At 35.3% G+C, this 22485-nt stretch overlaps 1 protein-coding gene across 3 annotated transcripts in view; it reads right to left on the bottom strand.

Annotated features, from left to right (window-relative positions):
- Positions 1-982: 982 nt before the first annotated feature.
- Positions 983-22485, bottom strand: part of LOC125646770 (uncharacterized) — a 31037-nt gene continuing 9534 nt past the window's right edge. For 2 of the 3 annotated variants that reach the window (XM_056139345.1, XM_056139346.1), the window contains exons 4-5: positions 16592-16784; positions 5511-6481 (exon numbers count right to left, since the gene is read on the bottom strand). In XM_056139345.1, the coding sequence (XP_055995320.1) occupies positions 5934-6481; positions 16592-16784 (741 nt within the window). In that variant the 3' untranslated portion in view covers positions 5511-5933. Of the gene's footprint in view, positions 4926-5510; positions 6482-16591; positions 16785-22485 lie in introns of those variants that run through there. The other variant, XM_048873297.2, reaches the window with a different exon arrangement.

The raw sequence follows: 22485 nt of genomic DNA, 5'->3' as shown, positions 1-22485 counted from the left end.
GTATATATAGAAAAAAGTCGATTATATAAGGAGAAAAGTTTTACTTAAATTTGATTCAAAGTTATAAGATTCCATGTTTTTTTTAATCATTTGCAACAGAGTTTATATATTTTAATGTTAAAACAAACAAATAACCCCAATAAAAAGTAATTAACTTTAAGTATTTACAACAGTTGTTGACAGGGACTGTTGAGATTAATTAGTGGCTTCACAAGGCACCTTTCCCCTTTTCTAGACAGTGTATTTCCTGTAAAAGTAGACAAAATGTCATCAATTTACAATTTTTGAAGCCATACATAGGATGAAGGAAAAAATATGTTAGTGGTCATATGCACTAGCTCTTTATACATATTGTGACTTTTTTTCCTGTGACTTATTTTCCTGTGACTTTTTTTCCTACCCAGATTGTGACTTTTTTTCCATTTACCGTGGGTTCAAGACCAGCAAGGGATTTAATTTTTTTTCAGATTGCTTTCTATGAAAATTGCATTGTTTGACAATACAAAGTAAAATTAAGTTTTCAATTTCAAAATGTTGTTATCCTCCACTTCAAATTTCTCTGATGTAGCATTCCTCCTCAATAGACATTCCATTCAGTGGGGGATCCCAAAATTCTATATACACTGTAGTGTCTACTAAGTTTACTGAATATGTACTTCTATATAGCGTCAACTAAATGTACTGAATATGCAGGCTTTCAGAACTCAAATAGAAAACTCACATTTCACAGTGACCTAACTTGGTCTCCTATAAAATATGTAATTCGAAATTATCCATTGATATCAATATTTCCATCATCAAAATGTGACCTTTAACCCCATGGGCCTCTTGTGGCTCATTACAAATTCCAAATTCTGAGTATTTTTTAACCTTACTAGTTTCAAACAATGACCTCAAAATATATTGCTTTTGCTCTGTAAACTTATTAAAACATATGTACATGTACCTGCATTGTCTCATACACAGAAAATAATTAACAAAATTTTATCAATTAAAATGTATTATATTTGTTCATAACTATACATGTACACTGTATATAAATGACAATTCATGAATTACAATGCATGAAAAAATAACACATTTGTACTACATGTACATAACAAAATATTAATTATGCCAATAATGTAATTACACATTTATCCATATACATAGAACAACAAGCTTGATGTAATTAACATCCGGCGCAAAGGAAATCAACCTTTCTACAAGAATTCTGCTCGGAGTATCTTTAATTTATACCCTTTATCAAAAATAACACTGCACTAAATTCTTTAATTGGAGATCCAGTATATAACAAATATTCTTAATTTCTCAGACTTAGTGATTTACTTCATAATCTGTTTTACAATCTCCGATCATATAACAATTTCCCTCAGAAATGTTCCACGGGAAATTAGAGGAGCATTTTAATCACCACATATCCCAATGTTGTTATATACCCAGTGATTAAAAAATAGTGCAGTAAAAAAAAAAAATCTTCATGAACACTTTCTAAAACTTGAAATAACAAGACTAGACTGTATATCTGCTTCTGACTGGTGGGGTAATGGACTTTATTCACTGCTGGGGACTTCATGGGTACTATATGAATTACTGCGAGGATCAAAATTTTGAACTCGCTTTAAAGATAAAGTCCACCAAGTTTGAAAATATTACGACACAATACGCTATATTACTGATTTGTAAACCAAATTCAGAAAGTCTTTTCTAACCACTAAAAAAAGCTTATGGGGAGTTACAGGCATTTATCTCGATCTCTGCTGATAATTAGTAGGTCAGTGTTGGAATAATAATCGGTGAAAAGAACCATTCTATTTTTAAAAACTTTGATAATTTTTGTCAGTCACATGAGTGTATGTTCCCTTCACCATTTAGCTGTGTTACAGTGTGTATAATATTTTGTACATAAAAGGATTTGTAAATGCCAGACTCAAAAGAATGGAAATAAATGACTCGCTCATTATTATATTTACAGAAGTACACACAAGCCTCTCCCAACATGCATGTGTAAACAAAAACAACACTCCTCTTATTACCCTATTTTCTTGCATGATTTTATTATCTAATGCTTAAACAAAGACTAGAAATGGCTGTATTTCATTGAGAATAGGCAGGACACTAATCACGGGATTGAAATATATTACGTCCGAGAGACTTCACATCTGACAGGATAATGGCTGTCTTCGCTTTGCTAGCTACATGTATGACATCATAGCCTACTAAACTATGTTACGTCTCATAGCTAGGTTATGATGTTGTAGCTCTAAGGTACATTGTGATGTCACAGTGATAAGTCTCTCAATCCCAAGCAAATTAAAACATTGCTAAGGTGTGATTCTGTTGTTGTTGGGTTTTTTTTTATTTACTCAATTTCATCCACCATTGAATTTTGATGAAATAATCAGAATAAATTTGATTTGCATAATTCATTGGAATTCTTAAAATATGGAGAGGATTCTGAAAAATTATTGAAAGGGTAATCATTCCCTACAGTTTGTGTGAATTTTACTCCAAGAAAGTTCAACAGGACTAAAATCGATTTCAGAAGAGGTAACTCTTCCAAGCCAAAAAAATCCCTTCATTGACAAGAACCCTCACATGATTTGTATTGAGGGTCCACTATGCTATGACTTTATAAAGTATGAGAAAAATCCATTGTGAGTACATAATATTTTCATATCATGCCCTGCCTATCCTTGAAAATGAGACAGGCATAGCATGAGGATAGGCCAATTATGTCGGCCAATAAATGTCACAACATCAAGGATTGGCCAAGACTAGTCAAGCAAAAACAAAACTAAATTAACAATAATAAAACAGAATACAACCTTAAATACGTAAAACATATTATTCAAAATGTTTATTAACAATTTTATATGAATGACACACGTTTGACTTACAGGTGCTTGAACTTGTGGATACCTGTGCGACATTTCTTATCCTTCGCAAATCAATACTAAATTAAATCAGCTGTTTCAAATTATATTTTGAAAATTATCACATTCCTACTTCAGCCATGCTATTTGCCGAATAATAAATGTTTTCAAGCCTATAATTGCTTTTCTTAAAGAGCTTTAACTAAAGTTCACTGGAAAAACCATATCACTTTAATGCAGAGGTACCATGGCAACCCTATCTGACGTTTTCTTTGTATTCTCTCAGTTTCTGTACTTCCTTATATCCTTATCGCTGACCATATCCAATAGTACTCTACGACTATAGCATAATCTTAAATAACCTGTGACCTTGATCAGATGATTCTAGATGTAACCTTGACCTCAAACAGAAGATCTTAGGTACGGCCTTGTCTGTCAGATATTAAACTGCACTGTGATGAATATTCATAAAAGTTTTGACTTTTGCTGTAAAATTGTGATCCCACCCACACATGGAGGGACTCCATTGAGACAAGGAGGGACAGATGACAATTAAAAGTATAATTTCTCTGTGTCTGCAAGCAGCATAGGAACTGTGTTAAAATCTTTGCTCTATACTTGTCTGCACCTCTATTTTGTGAGATTACACATGATTTTCACTTCAACTTCTTTCATAATCTTCTTATGATACTAGATGCTGGACAGCTTAATACAAAAAAACCATAAGAATGTCATTAACACTGAAAATGACCTCATACAAAAAATAAAGATTGTTACAAACAAGATAAATATATATCGTAAAACAAAATTTGAGATTCAACCATACAATTATAATAATGATTAAAAAAAAAACATAATAAAATCTTTACTCTATACTTGTCTGCACCTCTATTTTGTGAGATTACACATGATTTTCACTTCAACTTCTTTCATAATCTTCTTATGACACTAGATGCTGGACAGCTTAATACAAAACAACCATTAGAATGTCATTAACACTGAAAATGACCTGGGGGGGGGGGGGGGGATCAAATATGGCACATGAACAAATATGGTAATCCTCTCGCAGTTTCACAATGCATTGTACAGCGAGAAGAAAGCTAATCAGGAGATTTACATGGAGCACATACAGTACATACAGGTCTTCTGTTGAGCACAAGTTATTCTTTATTTGAGACTCTTTAAAATGTCAACACATTTGATACGAAATATTGCACAGAGCTTTTTACAGAGAAAACTAAGGATGGGATGGTTAATTGCCTCTGTAATACTGACCTAGGCTGCAACTAAGGTTGTGTAGTAATAAAATTAACTGTTCTGTATTGAACACTGTATGAACTATTTACAAGTCTCCTCACAAAGTCATGTAAATGCACATTTATGAAAACATTCATGAAAACTCTATACGAAAATATAATTTGCATCATAAATCATAGAAATATTATATTGTAGCTGCTAAAAGCACAATGTGATTTTTTTTCAGAACTTGCTTTATCAAGAGAATGTAAACATATGTAAGATTGAGTTTATGAGTGCAGTCATATTGTAGAAATGAATATTTGAAGGTGCATGAAATCAGTTTGATTATTGATAACTTTGCAGTTAAAAACACATTGACATTTAATGACAAAACTTTTTGGTTTTAACCAATACACACATACATTGAAAACAAGAATGTATGAAAACAATAAACAGATTGACCCAGATAAAAATAGAAGACTGCCCTTCCGTTGGATGACAGGTAAAGTGCAGAATATACATACAATACATATTTTATTAAACTCTTGAGAAAAGATGAAGTTTGATCTCAAATGTTTTCCCCATTAGAGGAAGCCTGTTCATTGCTGAGAAGAAAGGGCCTGTACTCTGGGGGTGTGCTGCAATAACTTGGTGGTCTCTGGTTCTGGGGGCCCTCTCCCTCCCCCTCCTGGGGTGGGGCACTGGGCTCCTGCCATATCCTGTTGTTTTGTGTTGATTCCTTCATTAAATCACTGGTCTCCTCATCACCATGACAACCATTGTCTGTGGCCTGAACTGGGTGATAATTATCTAAAAGAACAGTTAAGTGTTATATTGCATGGGGTCAAGATTATTTCTTTAGAAAATATCAGAAACTATCTCAGTATATGTACATTTTTAGAATTGTGAAGTGTGTGGTTGGGTAAACTTGTGTTATATGTTGGTACATTTGTGTGTGGTTGTGGTATATTTTTTAAGTGTGTGATAGTGGTACACTTGTGTGTGATTGTGGTATATTTGTGTAGTATGTGATTGTGCTGCAATTGTGTAGTGTGTGGTTATGGTACATGTGTTGTGTGGTAGTGGTAAACTTGTATGTGGTTCTGGTATATTTGTGTGGTAGTGATAAACTTGTGTGTGGTTGTGGTATATTTGTGTGGTAGTGATAAACTTGTGTGGTAGTGATAAACTTGTGTTGTGTGTGGTTGTGGTATATTTGTGTGGTAGTGATAAACTTGTGTGGTAGTGGTAAACTTGTGTTGTGTATGGTTGTGGTATATTTGTGTGGTAGTGGTAAACTTGTGCGTGTGGTTGTGGTATATTTGTGTGGTAGTGGTAAACTTGGGTGTGGTCGTGGTATATTTGTGTGGTAGTGATAAACTTGTGTTGTGTGTGGCTGTGGTATATTTGTGAGGTAGTGGTAAACTTGTGTTGTGTGTGGTTGTGGTATATTTGTGTAGTGTATGGTATGGTAAACTTGTGTTGTGTGTGGTTGTGTGTATATTTGTGTGGTAGTGATAAACCTGTGTTGTGTGTGGCTGTGGTATATTTGTGTAGTGTATGGTATGGTAAACTTGTGTGTGGCTGTGGTATATTTGTGTGGTAGTGATAAACTTGTGTGTGGTTGTGGTATATTTGTGTAGTGTATGGTAGTGGTAAACTTGTGTGTGGTTGTGGTATATTTGTGTAGTGTATGGTACGGTAAACTTGTGTGTGGCTGTGGTATATTTGTGTGGTAGTGATAAACTTGTGTTGTGTGTGGTTGTGGTATATTTGTGTGGTAGTGATAAACTTGTGTTGTGTGTGGTTGTGGTATATTTATGTAGTGTATGGTAGTGGTAAACTTGTGTGTGGTTGTGGTATATTTGTGTAGTGTATGGTAGTGGTAAACTTGTGTGTGGTTGTGGTATATTTGTGTGGTAGTGATAAACTTGTGTTGTGTGTGGTTGTGGTATATTTGTGTGGTAGTGATAAACTTGTGTTGTGTGTGGTTGTGGTATATTTGTGTAGTGTATGGTAGTGGTAAACTTGTGTTGTGTGTGGTTGTGGTATATTTGTGTAGTGGATGGTAGTGGTAAACTTGTGTTGTGTGTGGTTGTAGTATATTTGTGTAGTGTATGATAGTGGTAAACTTGTGTGTGGTTGTGGTATATTTGTGTAGTGTGTGGTTTCAGTGCACATACCTGACCCGGATTCTGGTATATGTATTGTGTGGTTGCGATAATCATTTGTTCCCTGTCGTTCCATGGCAGTGCGACGTTTAACATACCACACCAGGAATATGACAACCACACAGGTACAGATGGTGACACAGCCCAGCACAGCAATAATGATGATCACGGTCACACTCACACTACCCCCAAACGCTACAAAAAATAACCCAACAAAGCTCACAGTTACTGCTTAAAACATGACACAAAGCTCATACATTCTGCTTAACAAGAGGCCCATGGGCCACATCACTCACCTGAGTCACCTTGGCCCTTATCTGAAGACTTTCCATATATATTTGCATGTAAAACCTTAGTACCTATTGTGGCCCCAACCTACCCCTGGAGGCCATGATTTTTACAAACTTGAATCTGCACTATGTCAGAAAGCTTTCATGTAATTGTCAACCTCTTTGGTCCAATGGTTCTTGAGAAGATTTTTAATGATTTTCTTTATAGATTTCTATTCAAAACTTTGATCCCCTATTGTGGCCCCAACCTACCCCAGGGGCCATGATTTGAACAAACTTGAATCTGCACTATGTCAGGAAGCTTTTATGTAAATGTCAGCTCCTCGGGCCCAGTGGTTCTTAACGTAGTTCCGCACTCCTGTGACGTCATAAGATTTTGCAAAGTCAATGATTTAATGACTGGAACATAAATTTTGTTGGAGTCTTTATCAATAGTTATTTTTTAAAAAATTGTCAGCCATAAAATACTTCAAAAGTCTTAGTTATATTTGAATAGTCAATGATATGTTTCAAAATATTGAATCCAAGGAAATTAACTCTGTTTTCAATAAATTATTTATCAAGTCTATTATGCGATAGATTTCCTTTATTTTTCACAAACATTTTACCAAAGTGATAAGGAATCATTATCAGTGTCTTTTCGTGAAAAAACAAAAAATTTTAATCCATGAGTGATTTTGAATAGCTCAGCTGTATGGTGCCAGACATCGTTTTTTTATGGGGGTATACATACTCTAGAAGCTATAAATTTGAAATTATTAAGGAAAGGTATGGATTTTTTTCATAAATAACTATAATAGATGTACATCTACTAATATAAACAGAAAAAATGATATGTAAACCATGCTATAAGGAAATTGTGTTCACATTTATTCATTTTTTTAACATTTTGGAGAATAATGCTAACTCAATAATTCTGGACTTATTATTCTAAAACTTGATGGAACATATTGAAAATGACATGTATTTTAGTTATTGACATGTTTCTTGATAAATAAATGCAATTAAACAATTTTCTTGTTGTTTTTATTTTAAAATAACGACAAATAACTGTTTCCAATGAATTTCATAAAAATCTACACAGGGGTACATGACTTCAGTAGTGTCTGTAATGAAAATTAATATGGAAATCCTTAACTAATTTACATTTTTTCATTACTCTGAATGTTAATTTATTGATTCCAAACAAAAAAATGCTACCTAAACCCCAAATATCCAGGACTAAGGACCCACATTAAGAAGATTTTTAAATGACCCTACCCTAATTTTGCATTTTTGTGATTATCTCCCCTTTGAAGGGGGCATGGCTCTTCATTTGAACAAACTTGAAAGCCCTTCACCCAAGGATGCTTTTGGCCAAGTTTGGTTGATATGGACACAGTGGTTCTTGAGAAGAAGATGGAAAATGTGAAAAATTTAAATTGATGACGACAGACAATGGACAAATTTTGATCAGAAAAGCTCACTTGAGCCAGTCGCTCAGGTGAGCTAAAAACACATCAAAGCTCACAATTCCTAATGAAAAATAATAAAAACAACATTCAATATTCTCATGAATCCAATGAAGAATACAAAATTAAGAATAGGGCAAACACAGACCACTGGACACACCTAAGGTGGGATCAGGTGCATAAGAATTTGCGAAATGCAGACATCAAACAAACTTACATAAACTTTTTTGTCAGTAACTTGATTTGATTTAAAAATTGATCATATGCAGAACATGCTTAATTTTATTCAATGTCAATGTTTTTAAGTTTTTCAGCAGAATCACCTCTATTTTGGCATATTGATGATTAATTAAGTCTAACATAACACACTAAAGAATGTTACAGAATAATAATCTAAAAATGGAGATCCACCAATAGCAAAACTCACATACTATTGGATGAATAAAATAGTGTTTTTTTTTACATATAAAAAATTACTTTCAAGTATGTCAATCAAATAAAACAATAAACATTTCATAAAAACAGCATATAGTAAAGCACATATGTCAACCATTAAAGGTCCATATGTTTATTTATGATCCACTAATAAAAATTCATCGTATATTCTTTGTAAAGTGATGAGGGAAATCATGTACCCTGTACCATGGGGAAAAACCAAATATTTAATTCTTTTATTTTAATTTTAGAGCATGTATTGCAAAAGATCAGTGAATATACTTTACATAAAAATTACTGTCCCATCAAGTTCATAAGCTGCAGAGCTGGATCCCTGAAAAAAATTGGAATATCCCACTTTTTCCCCTGAAAGTTACATTTCTGGTTGGTTGTTTTATGTCCCATCAAGAATTTTTCAATCATATTCAGACATCACCAGCTGTCTGAAGTTTCACAAATTTAGACCTATGCTTAGTGCTCAGGGCTGTAGCAGTGAGGATTATTTATCGTGCCAACGTCTGCCACAACACAGGACCTCTGTTTTTAAAGGGAAAGGCAACCCTAACCACATTGTTGCTTTTATGAATAAAATATTACTTACTGATATCGTAAATGACACTCTTTAACAACAATCCTCGCTTAATTATGAAATCAATATTAATCTATCATATATTCTAAATTACCCACCACTAAGAGAGCTGCCATTGAAGTTTAATTTATGAAGTCACACCGTCGTTTCTGGTTTATTTCATCAGCAGCACTATAAACATGACAAGTAATGAACAGTTTTGGAGCCCTATAGATTTGTGGCCGTTCTTTCGCAAGAAGAAATTATGAAAAGAAGATGTTCAGTTGAGTCACATTTCTTCATACAAATGTCTCGAACCTCAACTTGTCATAATGCAAATGATGGATCCACAGTTTACATTGTCTTTTCTTTTCAGATGACTTGGTTGGGTCAGAAATTTCGAGAGAAAAAAACTTTTCACATCTCCCCTTCGCATTAATGCAATTATAACAGCTTGATAGGAAAGCATCAACCTTTTAATTCATAAAATCTACCACATGCACATCTTTGATGCTCTTAAAATCTCAGAGAGTGTGACGTCAAAATTATTGATTTTTGTGGTCTTGAATACAAAAAAGTTCTGCATCATGGCAGCCTCTATAGATGGCGGGAATTTCAATTATCATTTTCAAATAATAGTACTGAATCTTATCTAGGCTGTATATCAACAGAATTGAATGACAAATTTTTACCATATAATTAATCCTATAATCTATTATGTAAAATTTTTTGGGTTTGCCTTCCCCTTAAAGGTCTGTGATTCTCACTTATAAATGCCGAGCGTTTGGTGAAGTAGCAATCAGTATTGATAGTTATAATGAAGTGAGGACTAATTAAAAACCAAATTCTTTACTTAACACCTACAATAAGAGACAGCAATACCGTAGACAAAAAAGGTGCGAAATACATTGGGTTCATAAAGAACTGGTGAATATAGTAATGTTCAAACCCACGCTGTAGAGGTGATTAATCAACACTCCAGTAGGTCGTGTGAACATCAGAAATCAAATGAGGAGGTTTACATTCTAAGTTGAAAAATAATGTCCTTGAGGACTTTGTCGCACACCATGTGGAGGCGACTCGATAATTCAACGCTCCAGGAGGTCACAGTGTGAATATCAGAAAAACTCTAATTTACATGAAATAAGGATGTTTGCGTCCTTGAGACCCTTGTCACATACCATGGTTTTGGGTCCATGCCCCCACCCCTAGCAACAGAACTGTATAGCTCTATGGGAAAATACTGAAACAGACAAATAATTACAGCTACAGATCTGCAACTAAACCACCCCACAAATCCACAATACCTTGATCCACTGAACTGACTTCGGCTCAGGTGAGTTAAAGAGGACTTTAAATTTGATTGAATGGACATCATGATGCTGATTAAATTATAAACCGGGACTATATAATGCATTTATTTTTGTGGCACAGTTGGATATTTTAACAGCAAAGATCTCTCAATCTCTCTCTCTTAAAAGATGTGTATGCAATTGTGTACTTGTGAATAGGCAGCTACGCGCCTGGCTGTTGCCTTTTATATGCTATCGGTAACAGTAGTTCAACACAGCAGAAGCACCTAACAATAAAGTGGGGATTTCTTTATATAAAAGACAGTATGGGACATTTGTTGAATAAGTGAAACCTATTTCTGTCACTGAGTACATGCAGGTAAAGAATATAGTGCACCACCACAGCACATGATACGATGTTTAACTTAAGGTAGAGACGGATAGCAACAACGTGATCAGTAAAAATCGTGTATATTCACGTGAATTTATTTTTCGGAATTCCGTACACTGTCATAGAATAGTTGAAAAACAAAAAGGGGTTCCGAAAGTGAAAGTTGTTGCTGTGACTGATTCGATGATTGAGGAGGCATGACACAAAATCATGTCAACTTTGATGCAACAATTGACTTGTCGATATATCAATTGAATTGTTCAAATAACTACAGAAATGATATTTCGTTTTATTACATGTATTTCGAGAACTTCTTTCACATGGTATGAATTACTTAACAATTTTGAGTTGTACACTGAAATGCCCCATAACTAAAGGAGTGACAAATCATTTCCACAGCCTTCTGACATATATATTCACTGAGTGATCTTTAATTGATACATGAAATTTGGCTCTTATCAAAATGATATTTGTACCTCCAGCTGCACTCCCTGAAATACCATGGCTTAGATCCTAGTTCCAGGACAAGCTGTGTGACGTCCTTGTTCAGTCTTTGCAATTTTGTAGTGTAGCACATATAATTAATGTATATTTATGTCATTATTGTTGGCAACAAATTATTTATATTGTTATATGGCTACAATGTATATTTTGTAAGAAAATGGGTATTTTTTGATGCAATCAATTTTTAAATGAGGCCAATTAATGCATTACTGTCTTATGTTTGTAGGGATTGCCTCCCTTTTAACATATTTTTTTCAATACTTTTGCCATTGTTACATTCCTATGGCATACCTCTGCAGATGCACCAATTCACAAAGTTTGTTGATTCTAGGACTCTAAATGAGCCCAAAAAGGGTAATGGCACAAAACAGGTCATGTGATCCTGATTAATGAGAACAATAGGCATATGAATCTTAATAAATATAGTACGACTATCTTCATGGCTTGGAATTCTTCACCAGAAATGAAAATAGAATAGTATATTTTATTTTTGAAAACACAAAACAGTATAAACAGCAACACTTCATGCCAGCACACGCATCATGATACGCTAACACACCTCATGAAGTATGCTGGGATAAAGCGTCAACAGTTTATACCCTGGTGTATTCAAAATGAAATTCATCTCTTCAATATGTCCCCTCTTAAATAGGCATATAAAAATCACTTTGTCATATGATGAATGATGATATTGGAAGATCATAGAGTTCAGTTAATGCATAGTTTGATAACCAACCCATTGGTGGATCAGATAGCATCAGTTTTGGGGCAGTGTATGGACTCTTGAGTCTGTGGTATGATGTGTTGTGGCACATGTTTTAGAGAATATTTCAATATGCTCCCAATTATAAACTTTGAACTTTTATCAAGGCTCCAGGGCCACGGTTTCCACAATTTTGAATTTATACTACATATCAACTGCAGTCTTATGAATCTCACTGTCCACATCTTTACAAAAACTTTAAAATCTATGGTGGCCTTTGGACTTTGACCTATTTATTTCTCAAAATCTTTATGGCTACCCATTACTGTTACCAAAATTATATTATGACTTGTTGAGGGATATACTACATGTATTTCATCGTAATTGCTGACTTCCTTTTAAGACATAAAGGAAAACATAAACATCAGCAATATTTGTATACTACTTTAAGATTGACTAGCTAGCTGCTCACTTTTTTTTATTACAGCATAAACACAAAAAATTCATTTAAATGATTGAGAGCTGGTACATGTATCACTCTTTTAATGGCGAAATCATACTTCATATGAGATACTTTAACCAGGCGCGCAGCCAGAAAGAAAATGAAGCATACACAAGTACGGCAAAGGGTCTAGTGACCGCCTTGAGGTCCTAAAAGTTCCTGGGTTTTATGAATAAAATCATCTTTTTTCTTCATTTCTTTGAGTGCACAGTGGATAATTTGAAATTTAAAAAGGACTAAATTTGATTGAATAGGCATTATGATGTTGATTAAATTATGAATTGTAACTATATTACATAAAGTTATTTTTTGGGACAAATATCTGACAGAGTTCTCCCTCTCTCTAACATGATGTGTACACAGTTGCAGACTTGAGTATAGGCAGCTATGGACTTGAGTATAGGCAGCTACATGCCTGTTTAACGAATCATTAGATACTATTTTGGTGTAATGAGCCACCTTAACTTTATCTATATCGTTTGAACCGAAAGTGATATGCCTTTGAAATTTCACATACAGTTTCCTCATGACCAGGCCTAGCTTTCTTTTGGTACCAAGACTTTGACCTACTTTTCAAAAACTTTAACCTTTATCTTTTGAACCAAGGGGCAAGTAAAGTCATGTACAGCATTTAAAGCAAGCATGCTTGTTCACATTCCTTGGTGTAACTTTAATGTTTAGTTCAGTTAGGGTCCAGAGTTATAGATTCTTCAGAATGCAACCCCAAATTCTTACAGGAGGTCCAAGGGCCACATTGCTCACCTGAGTTACCCTAGCCTATAGGACTTTGGTGCATGATAACAAAGCAGTTTTTCAGAGTGGTCAACAAGCTGATTGGTAGGAACTCCACCACTCCATTGCCTGCCGACAAATTACCATCAGATCTGGCTGACATGTTTAGTTACTTTTTTTTACACGAATTCGCAGCTCCATTACATGTGACAATCACAATCCACTTGTTGACCCACAAGCACTCGACAATGAAACTAAACTTAGTCATTTCCAACATGTTACTGTGGATGAGGTCACAAAGTTGATTAGGTAATCTGTCAACAAGAGATGTGAACTGGACCGTATGCCTACATCCCTTGTGAAGCTCTTGCTCCCGTCATCACTTCTATCATAAATAGTCACTTGAGAGTGGTTCCTTCCCAACATCTTTCAAAGGAGCTATTGTGACACCACTCTGAACAAGAGGCTCATGGGCCACATCATTCACCTGAGTCACCTTGGCCCTTATCTGAAGACTTTCCATATATATTTGCATGTAAAACCTTAGTCCCTATTGTGACCCCAACCTACCCCTGGAGGCCATAATTTTTACAAACTTGAATTTGCACTATGTCAGAAAGCTTTCATGTACATCTCAGCTCTTCTGGCGCGTTGGTTCTTGAGAAGAAGTTTTTTTTAAAGATTTCCCCTATATAATTCTATGCAAAACTTTGATATCCTGTTGTGGCCCCAACCTACCTCTGGGAGCCATGATTTGTACAAACTTGAATCTGCACTATGTCAGGAAGCTTTCATGTAAATGTCAGTTCCTCTGACCTGGTGGTTCTTAAGAAGAATATTTCTAAATGACCCTTCCCTAATTTTGCATTTTTGTGATTATCTCCCCTTTGAAGAGGGCATGGCCCCTCATTTGAACAAACTTGAAAGCCCTTCACCCAAGGATGCTTTTGGCTAAGTTTGGTTGAAATTAACCCAGTGGTTCAGGAGAAGAAGATGAAAATGTGAATGACGATGACGAAGCTGACACTGACGACAGACAACTGACAAATTTTGATCAGAAAAGTTCACTTGAGCCTTCGGCTCAGGTGAGGTAAAAAGGTTTCACTGGACCCTGACATACCAAAGGACTACTGGCCAGTGTCTAACCTTGCATATCGATCCAAGTTGATTGAGAAGGTTGTAGCAGCACAGATACAAACCTACCTCAGTGAGAACAATCTACTGGAGCCATTCCAAAGTGCTTACCATCAGAGGCATAGTACTGAGACGGCACTTCTGCGAGTTCACAACGATGTGGTTTGTACCATTGGAGAGCAGAAGGCTGTCTTGCTAGTGCAATTGGACTTATCGGCTGCCTTTGACACTGTAGTTCATTCACGCTTGCTGCAACTACTCAAGGACCTTGGCATTAAAGACACGGTGCTCATGTGGTTCACATCCTATCTTACCAATCGGACCCAGATTGTCAAAGTGCCACTGAGTTGGGCTGCGGTGTCTAACAGGGATCGGTCCTCGGGCCCGTTGTGTTCAACATCTACACAGCATCCCTGGGGGCCCTTCTCAGAAAGAACAATGTCTTGTACCACATGTATGCTGACGATAATTAACTGTATATCAGCTTTAAAGTCCAACAGGCCGCTCTTGTAGTCAGTCAGATGGAGTTTTGCTTGAGGTCAGATCAAACTTGGATGGCTCAGCATCACCTCAAGATCAACACAGACAAGACTAAGGTGCTAGTGATATCCTCTAATGGCCTCTAATCTGCACATACCATCACTGCAAGTACTCTTATCACTCCTGTTACTAAGGCCAAAGGCATTGGTGTAACCATTGACTGTCACATGACTATGGAGGCACATATATTATCAGTGTGCAGAGGTGCCTTCATCCACCTTAAGAACCTGAGTCAGCTGAGGAGATATCTGGACAGGGAATCGCTGGAATGTGTTGTCCATGCCTTCATAACAACAAAGCTGGACTACTGCAACTATCTCTACTACGGTTTAAAATCAAAGCAGATCCAGCGGCTCCAATCCATACAAAACGCTGCAGCCAGAATAATCTCAGACACCCGTAAATACGACACCATTACACCAGTACTACTCTCCCTCCATTGGCTGCCAGTTCAGCAAAGATTCATCTTCAAGACATTGGTGTTAGTGTACAAAACAGTCAACAACATGGCTCCATCCTATCTGCAGGAACTCATAACACCCTATGCTCCCTCCAGAACTCTGCGGTCCAGTGTTGAACCTACTACAAGTGACATTTACCACCTCATCTGTGATTCAAACTCAAGCTTTTAGTGTTACTGGCCCTAAAGTGTGGAATGATATCAGAACTGCTGCTAGTCTCTGTATCTTTAAATCTAAACTAAAGACTCATCTGTTTACAATTCATTACAACTAGTCTGTGCAGATGAAATCTAGGTCAAGATTACTATGTTGTGCAATCATATTGAACTCCTTATCTTCACCTACTAATCATTTGTTCTTATACAACTTATTTTACTTATTTTATTGTTATTTAAATAATGTTTAGAGCAATATGGATTTTACGCTTTACAAAATAAAATTTATTATTATTATTATTCTTTACAGATTTTCCTTATATAATGTATATAAAACTTTGATCCCCTATTGTGGAACCTCAAGTGTGGAACTGTGGAACCTACTTCCAGTTTTTTTACAAACTTGAATCTGCACTATGTCAGGAAGCTTTCATGTAAATGTAAAATTCTTTGGCCCAATGATTCTTGAGAAGATTTTTAAAGACTTTTTCAATATATTTGTATGTAAAACTTTGATCCCCTATTATGGCTTTATCCTAACCCGAGAACCGCAGTTTTAATAGAATTGAATCTGGCCAAAATAGGGGATCAAAGTTTGGCCCTTCATTTGTTCAAACTTGAATCCCCTTCACCCAAGGATGCTTTGTGCCAAGTTTGGTTGAAATTGGCCCAGTGGTTCTGGAGAAGAAGATGAAAATGTGAGAAGTTTATGACAACGACGACAGACAATAGAAAAATTGACAATGGACAAGGTGAGCTATAAACTACTCTGGTCAGCATCAAGCCTTAAAGCAACAAAACTTACTAGACACAAGCACACAGTGAAAAAGTGAGACTGAGATCAAAAGTGGACTCCAGTGTAATGGGCCCAGAGCCTGTATTTCATGAATTAATATAACACCTGCAGTTAAACTAATACAGTATAACCCTAGATATTACTGTTGTGCAGCTGTGGTCCGGGCTAGATCAATAACAGTTTGAAATTAAATTGAGGCCTTAAACTTTAAACTAGACACCAACACCATTGAGTGATTCAGTGATGTTTTGATCAAGGAAAATTTTACATCTCTATAATTTATATATAAACACAATAGCCTGAAAGTTTACAGTGTGAAACAGTATCAGATTTTATCTCTTGTTTATTTACCTGGCTCGGACACCTGTTCCTGCGGTATTCTGGCATCCTCTGAACAAATTGACACAGCAGTCATATAGAAGGAATATTTCTGGACCATGCTGACTGCAAAACCACGCATATTCTCCAGTCGAATTGTGGCTGTGCTGCCTGAACTGCACCATTTTTTATTCTGAATGTTCTGATTTGGGCCACAGCCTCCAACCTTCAAATATAATTTGTTTTCATTATAAAACAAGATGTGTTTGTGAAACACAAATGCTCCCGATGATGGCCAATTCCAAAAATGGCCAAGGTCACAAGGACAAATACCTTGGTACCAGTAGAAAGATCTTGTCACAAGAAATGCTCACGTGCAATATGAAAGTTCTTATATTTACCATTTAGAAGATATGACCAATGTCAATTTTTTTAAAAGTAGGTCAAATGCCAAGGTTAAAAGATTTAGTACCCAGGAAAAGGTCTTGTCACAAGGAATACTCATGATAAATATCAAAGCTCTAACAATTGCTGTTCAAAAGTTATTATCAAGGTTAAAGTTTTTAAAAAGTAGATCAAACCCCAAGGTCACAGGATCAAAGATTTTGGTACCCACAGAAAGGTCTTGTCACAAGAAATATTCATGTGAAATATCAAAGCTCTAGCACTTACTGTTAAAAAGTTATTAGCAAGGTTAAAGTTTCAGACAGAATGACAGACAAGACAAAAACAATATGCCCCCCCCCCCCCCAATCTTCGGGGCATAAAAATTCCTTTCATGAATAACTTACAATCCCTCTACCTAGTACAGTGAAACCTGTCTATTCTGACTCAATCTGGGAAAATCTACTTTGACTCAATCTGGAATAAATATTTTGTCGGCTTACAGAGGTTTTCAGGTTGCACAGTGTAAAGGGCATGAAGAAAAACATAATTAGGAAAGGAAAAGAGGGATCGAAAGATTTTTCTACCTCTGGGGGCCATGATTTTTACAAACTTCATATTGTATTCAACTCAGCTAATTTACTATAGTGCTAACATACGAAATTGTTATCCTGATCACACACAACAGAAGTTTGATTCCTAGTTAGATCTAGTAGTACACTAGTTACCAATCATCACACACAACAGAAGCCTGATTCCTAGTTAGATCTAGTAGTACACTATAATTACCAATCATCACACACAACAGAAGCCTGATTCCTAGTTAGATCTAGTAGTACACTATAATTACCAATTATCACACACAACAGAAGCTTGATTCCTAGTTAGATCTAGTAGTACACTAGTTACCAATCATCACACACAACAGAAGCCTGATTCCTAGTTATATTACACTAGTTACCAATTATCACACACAACAGAAGCCTGATTCCTAGTTAGATCTAGTAGTACACTATAGTTACCAATCATCACACACAACAGAAACCTGATTCCTAGTTAGATCTAGTAGTACACTATAGTTATCAGTCATCACACACAACAGAAGCCTGATTCCTAGTTAGATCTAGTAGTATACTATAATTACCAATCATCACACACAACAGAAGCCTGATTCCTAGTTAGATCTAGTAGTACACTATAGTTACCAATCATCACACACAACAGAAGCCTGATTCCTAGTTATATTACACTAGTTACCAATCATCACACACAACAGAAGCCTGATTCCTAGTTATATTACACTAGTTACCAATTATCACACACAACAGAAGCCTGATTCCTAGTTAGATCTAGTAGTACACTAGTTACCAATCATCACACACAACAGAAGCCTGATTCCTAGTTAGATCTAGTAGTACACTATAGTTACCAATCATTACACACAACAGAAACCTGATTCCTAGTTAGATCTAGTAGTACACTATAATTACCAATCATCACACACAACAGAAGCCTGATTCCTAGTTATATTACACTAGTTACCAATCATCACACACAACAGAAGCCTGATTCCTAGTTAGATCTAGTAGTACAATATAGTTACCAATCATCACACACAACAGAAGCCTGATTCCTAGTTATATTACACTAGTTACCAATTATCACACACAACAGAAGCCTGATTCCTAGTTAGATCTAGTAGTATACTATAATTACCAATCATCACACACAACAGAAGCCTGATTCCTAGTTAGATCTAGTAGTACACTATAATTACCAATCACCACACACAACAGAAGCCTGATTCCTAGTTATATTACACTAGTTACCAATTATCACACACAACAGAAGCCTGATTCCTAGTTAGATCTAGTAGTACACTATAGTTACCAATCATTACACACAACAGAAGCCTGATTCCTAGTTAGATCTAGTAGTACACTATAATTACCAATTATCACACACAACAGAAGCCTGATTCCTAGTTAGATCTAGTAGTACACTATAGTTACCAATCATCACACACAACAGAAGCCTGATTCCTAGTTATATTACACTAGTTACCAATCATCACACACAACAGAAGCCTGATTCCTAGTTAGATCTAGTAGTACACTATAGTTACCAATCATCACACACAACAGAAGCCTGATTCCTAGTTATATTACACTAGTTACCAATTAGCACACACAACAGAAGCCTGATTCCTAGTTAGATCTAGTATTACACTATAATTACCAATCATCACACACATGTGATATTCAACATTGGTACAGTAAAAATCAAAACAAATTACCGAAATTTTCAATTTGTTTCCTATGGTCTTTAAATGACATTACCTATGCTTTGTGTTTTCAAAATAAAATATTATTTACACTTATTCGATGAATGTGTGTGACTTTTTAAAAACAAGAGGCCCACAGACCTTAACTGTCACCTGAGTACTGTAACCCATACATTGACCTGTTAGGGGGGGTTCATATCTACATTTAAGCCTCATTCTAGAGTCTTTTGTGCATACACAGTAGCTTTATGATCTTTATAAATATGCATACCATTTAATTACAATAGAGAGAGAGATGAAGTTTGAAGCTCTTATTTATTTGCCACCCCGTTAAATTATATCTGATTTTGGTAGACAGCTGCATCCTCTCCTTTAAATGCGTATTCATCTTTCATTGTACTTCAGAAGAACGAGAAAAGATTTCTTAAGTATTATATACTCTATAACAAGTTTTAGATAAAAAATCCTTCCAGTATAAAAATGTTCAAACATTCTCTTATTCACAGTTTCAATTATGATTAATGCACACAACATGCTTATAGTTATTGTTACAAAACTACATTGCACAGTAATTCACTGTAGATTTTCTAAAGTGGAACACATATATTTACTCAAAATATTTCACAATTCAAGTATATATAAATTAAGGCTTCATGAACATCATGACCAAGCATTCAGTTTATCTTCCACTACTGTGGAAGTAAAGAAAAGAATTTTTTCTAAGATTTCATGCATTTTAACTGTATATGGCCATATTAGCCTTACCCTTGGGCCTAAACCTTTAACCCAGGTGCCATGATTTTCACAACTTAGGAAAAGGCTGTCATGGACATTATAACTATGCATTTAATTTTTCTCTTACATTTGTGGAAAGAGAGAAGATTTTATAAGATTTAAGACCTCTCACTATATGGCCATATTGGCCCCACCCTAGGGCATGAATCCCTGACCCAGAGGTCATGAATTTCACATTTAGGTAGAGAGTTTCATCATAACCACGCATTTAATTTTCCTCACACATGTCTGAGAGTAGAGAAGATTCTTCTAAAATCTAAACATTTTCAGTAGAGAGACATATTGACCTTACTCTAGGGCAAATAAAATCCTTAATCCAGGGGTTGCGATTTTCATACTTTAGGTAGAGAGCTCCATGGACATCATACCCATGCATTGAAGTTTTCCTCATATGTGTCTGAGAGTAAAGCCGAAGATTCTCCAAGATTTATTACATTTCCACTATATTTGCCCCATCCTAGGACCTAAACCCCTAACCCTGGGGCCATGATTTTTGCAAACTCTGAAGAGATCTTCATGGACATCACAACCATGCATTTAGTTTTCTCACTCATGTCTGAGAGAAGAGAAGAAGATTTTTGTTATGATTTAATATATCTTTATCATATGGCCATATTAGCCTCATCCTAGAGACTGAACTAATTAAGGGGCTATGAATTTCACAATTTCCGTAAAGAGCTTCAAGGACATCATAACCATGCATTTGGATTTTCTCCCACATGTGCTAGCTGAAGTAGTTTTTTTTTGCAGTTTTGTCCCCACCCAGAGGCCTTGGGGGAGCTAAGATAATATCACAATTTACATTCTTATCCTAAAGAAGCTTCACACCAAAAATGGTAACAATTAGCAATGTAGTTTTCAAGAAGTTAAAAATGAAAATTGTTAACGGAATTAAGACAGACAACAATGGACGAAGACCAATGACAATAGGTCAACTGAATGACTCAGTTGACCTAAAAAATCAAACTCAAGCAACAAAGTTAAAGTGGAGGAGGATTATACATGTGTGTACCTGAATTTAAATGTTCAACACTTCTGTTAGATTTAAAGAAACTCAGACCATCTTTTATTGAAATTAAGATGATACCTAGACAGAGGATGAAATTCGATGTGAAAATGCGGTAGCATCTCAAAATAAACTTTCTGGTTAATTGATTTTATTTCTTTCCTTCACAAATGGAGCAGCATTGGCAGAGTAACGTAAAGCCACACAGGAAATACTAGGCCCCCATTACTGGTTTAACCTTCCATCTGAAAAATCTTTCCTTCTGGCATATCAGAGAATTATATATTCCGTCTGGTATTCAAATTTTCAATTAAAATCTGTAATGGTTGTACGATAGACATCAATATGAAATTTGATAGAGCAATTTTACAGCTCTTCTTTACAATACTATATAATGAAGGATGCTCTCAGCTCATCAGTTCCTTCAGCACCGGAACAATGGTGGAGATTTCCAACACAAAGACATCAAAAGATGATGTATTCTGTAAATGGATGCAGGGATGAGAAATAAAGATTGATTTTTACCAGGTAGTCCCCTCTCTGTGATTTCAAGCCATGAAATGACTTTTGGGAAATGATACAAGAGATTGCCATGGACACTTACATAATTGATTATTGATCAACCATTGTCATATTGAAGACGGTTCCTGCAGCCTCCCGTATATGTAAATGAATATTTAAAGCTACGCTCATTATCTTTTTGTCACAAATCCAGAATGTAAACAAGACAGACATGTTTTTAGTTTTCCCAATGCTGAGATTTCGTCAAAATGTTAACATATCTTTTTACAGCTTTCACTGTGTAAACTATGAAAAAAGAATCATGAATAATAAAAGGAATCAAAGTGCAATAACCAGAAAAGATCCATTGTCGGGTTTAATTTTAACATCTTCCGATACCACCCACTGTTACGTTGTATTTTATCAAATGACAACACAAAAAATTGATTTATTTTTCAATCATCTGGCCTTATATATTTCAGTATGTGAACACTGAGGGAACCAATACCAGCACACCTTCACTTATTCATATATTCCAAACATAGTTTTGAAATAGTCCATCAAAATGACTTGTTTTTATAAGTATGTAAACTTGGTATGGTTTTATACTGTAAACTGGTATGTTTTTATATTGTAACTTAACATGTTTTTAAATTGTAACTTGGTAACTTAACATGTTTCTATATTGTAACTTGGTATGTATTTATATTGTAACTTGGTAACTTGACATGTTTTCATATTGTAACTTGGTATGTTTTTATATTGTAACTTAACATGATTTTATATTGTAACTTGGTAACTTAACATGTTTTCATATTGTAACTTGGTATGTTTTTATATTGTAAATTGATATGTATTTATACTGTAACTTGGTAACTTGACATGTTTTTATATTGTAACTTGGTATATTTTTATATTGTAACTTGGTAACTTGGTATGTTTTTATATTGTAACTTG

This window comes from Ostrea edulis, chromosome 6 (assembly GCF_947568905.1).
Source record: "Ostrea edulis chromosome 6, xbOstEdul1.1, whole genome shotgun sequence".
In the NCBI taxonomy this organism is placed as follows: Eukaryota; Metazoa; Mollusca; class Bivalvia; order Ostreida; family Ostreidae; genus Ostrea; species Ostrea edulis.
This window is presented reverse-complemented; position numbering and strand designations above follow the sequence as displayed.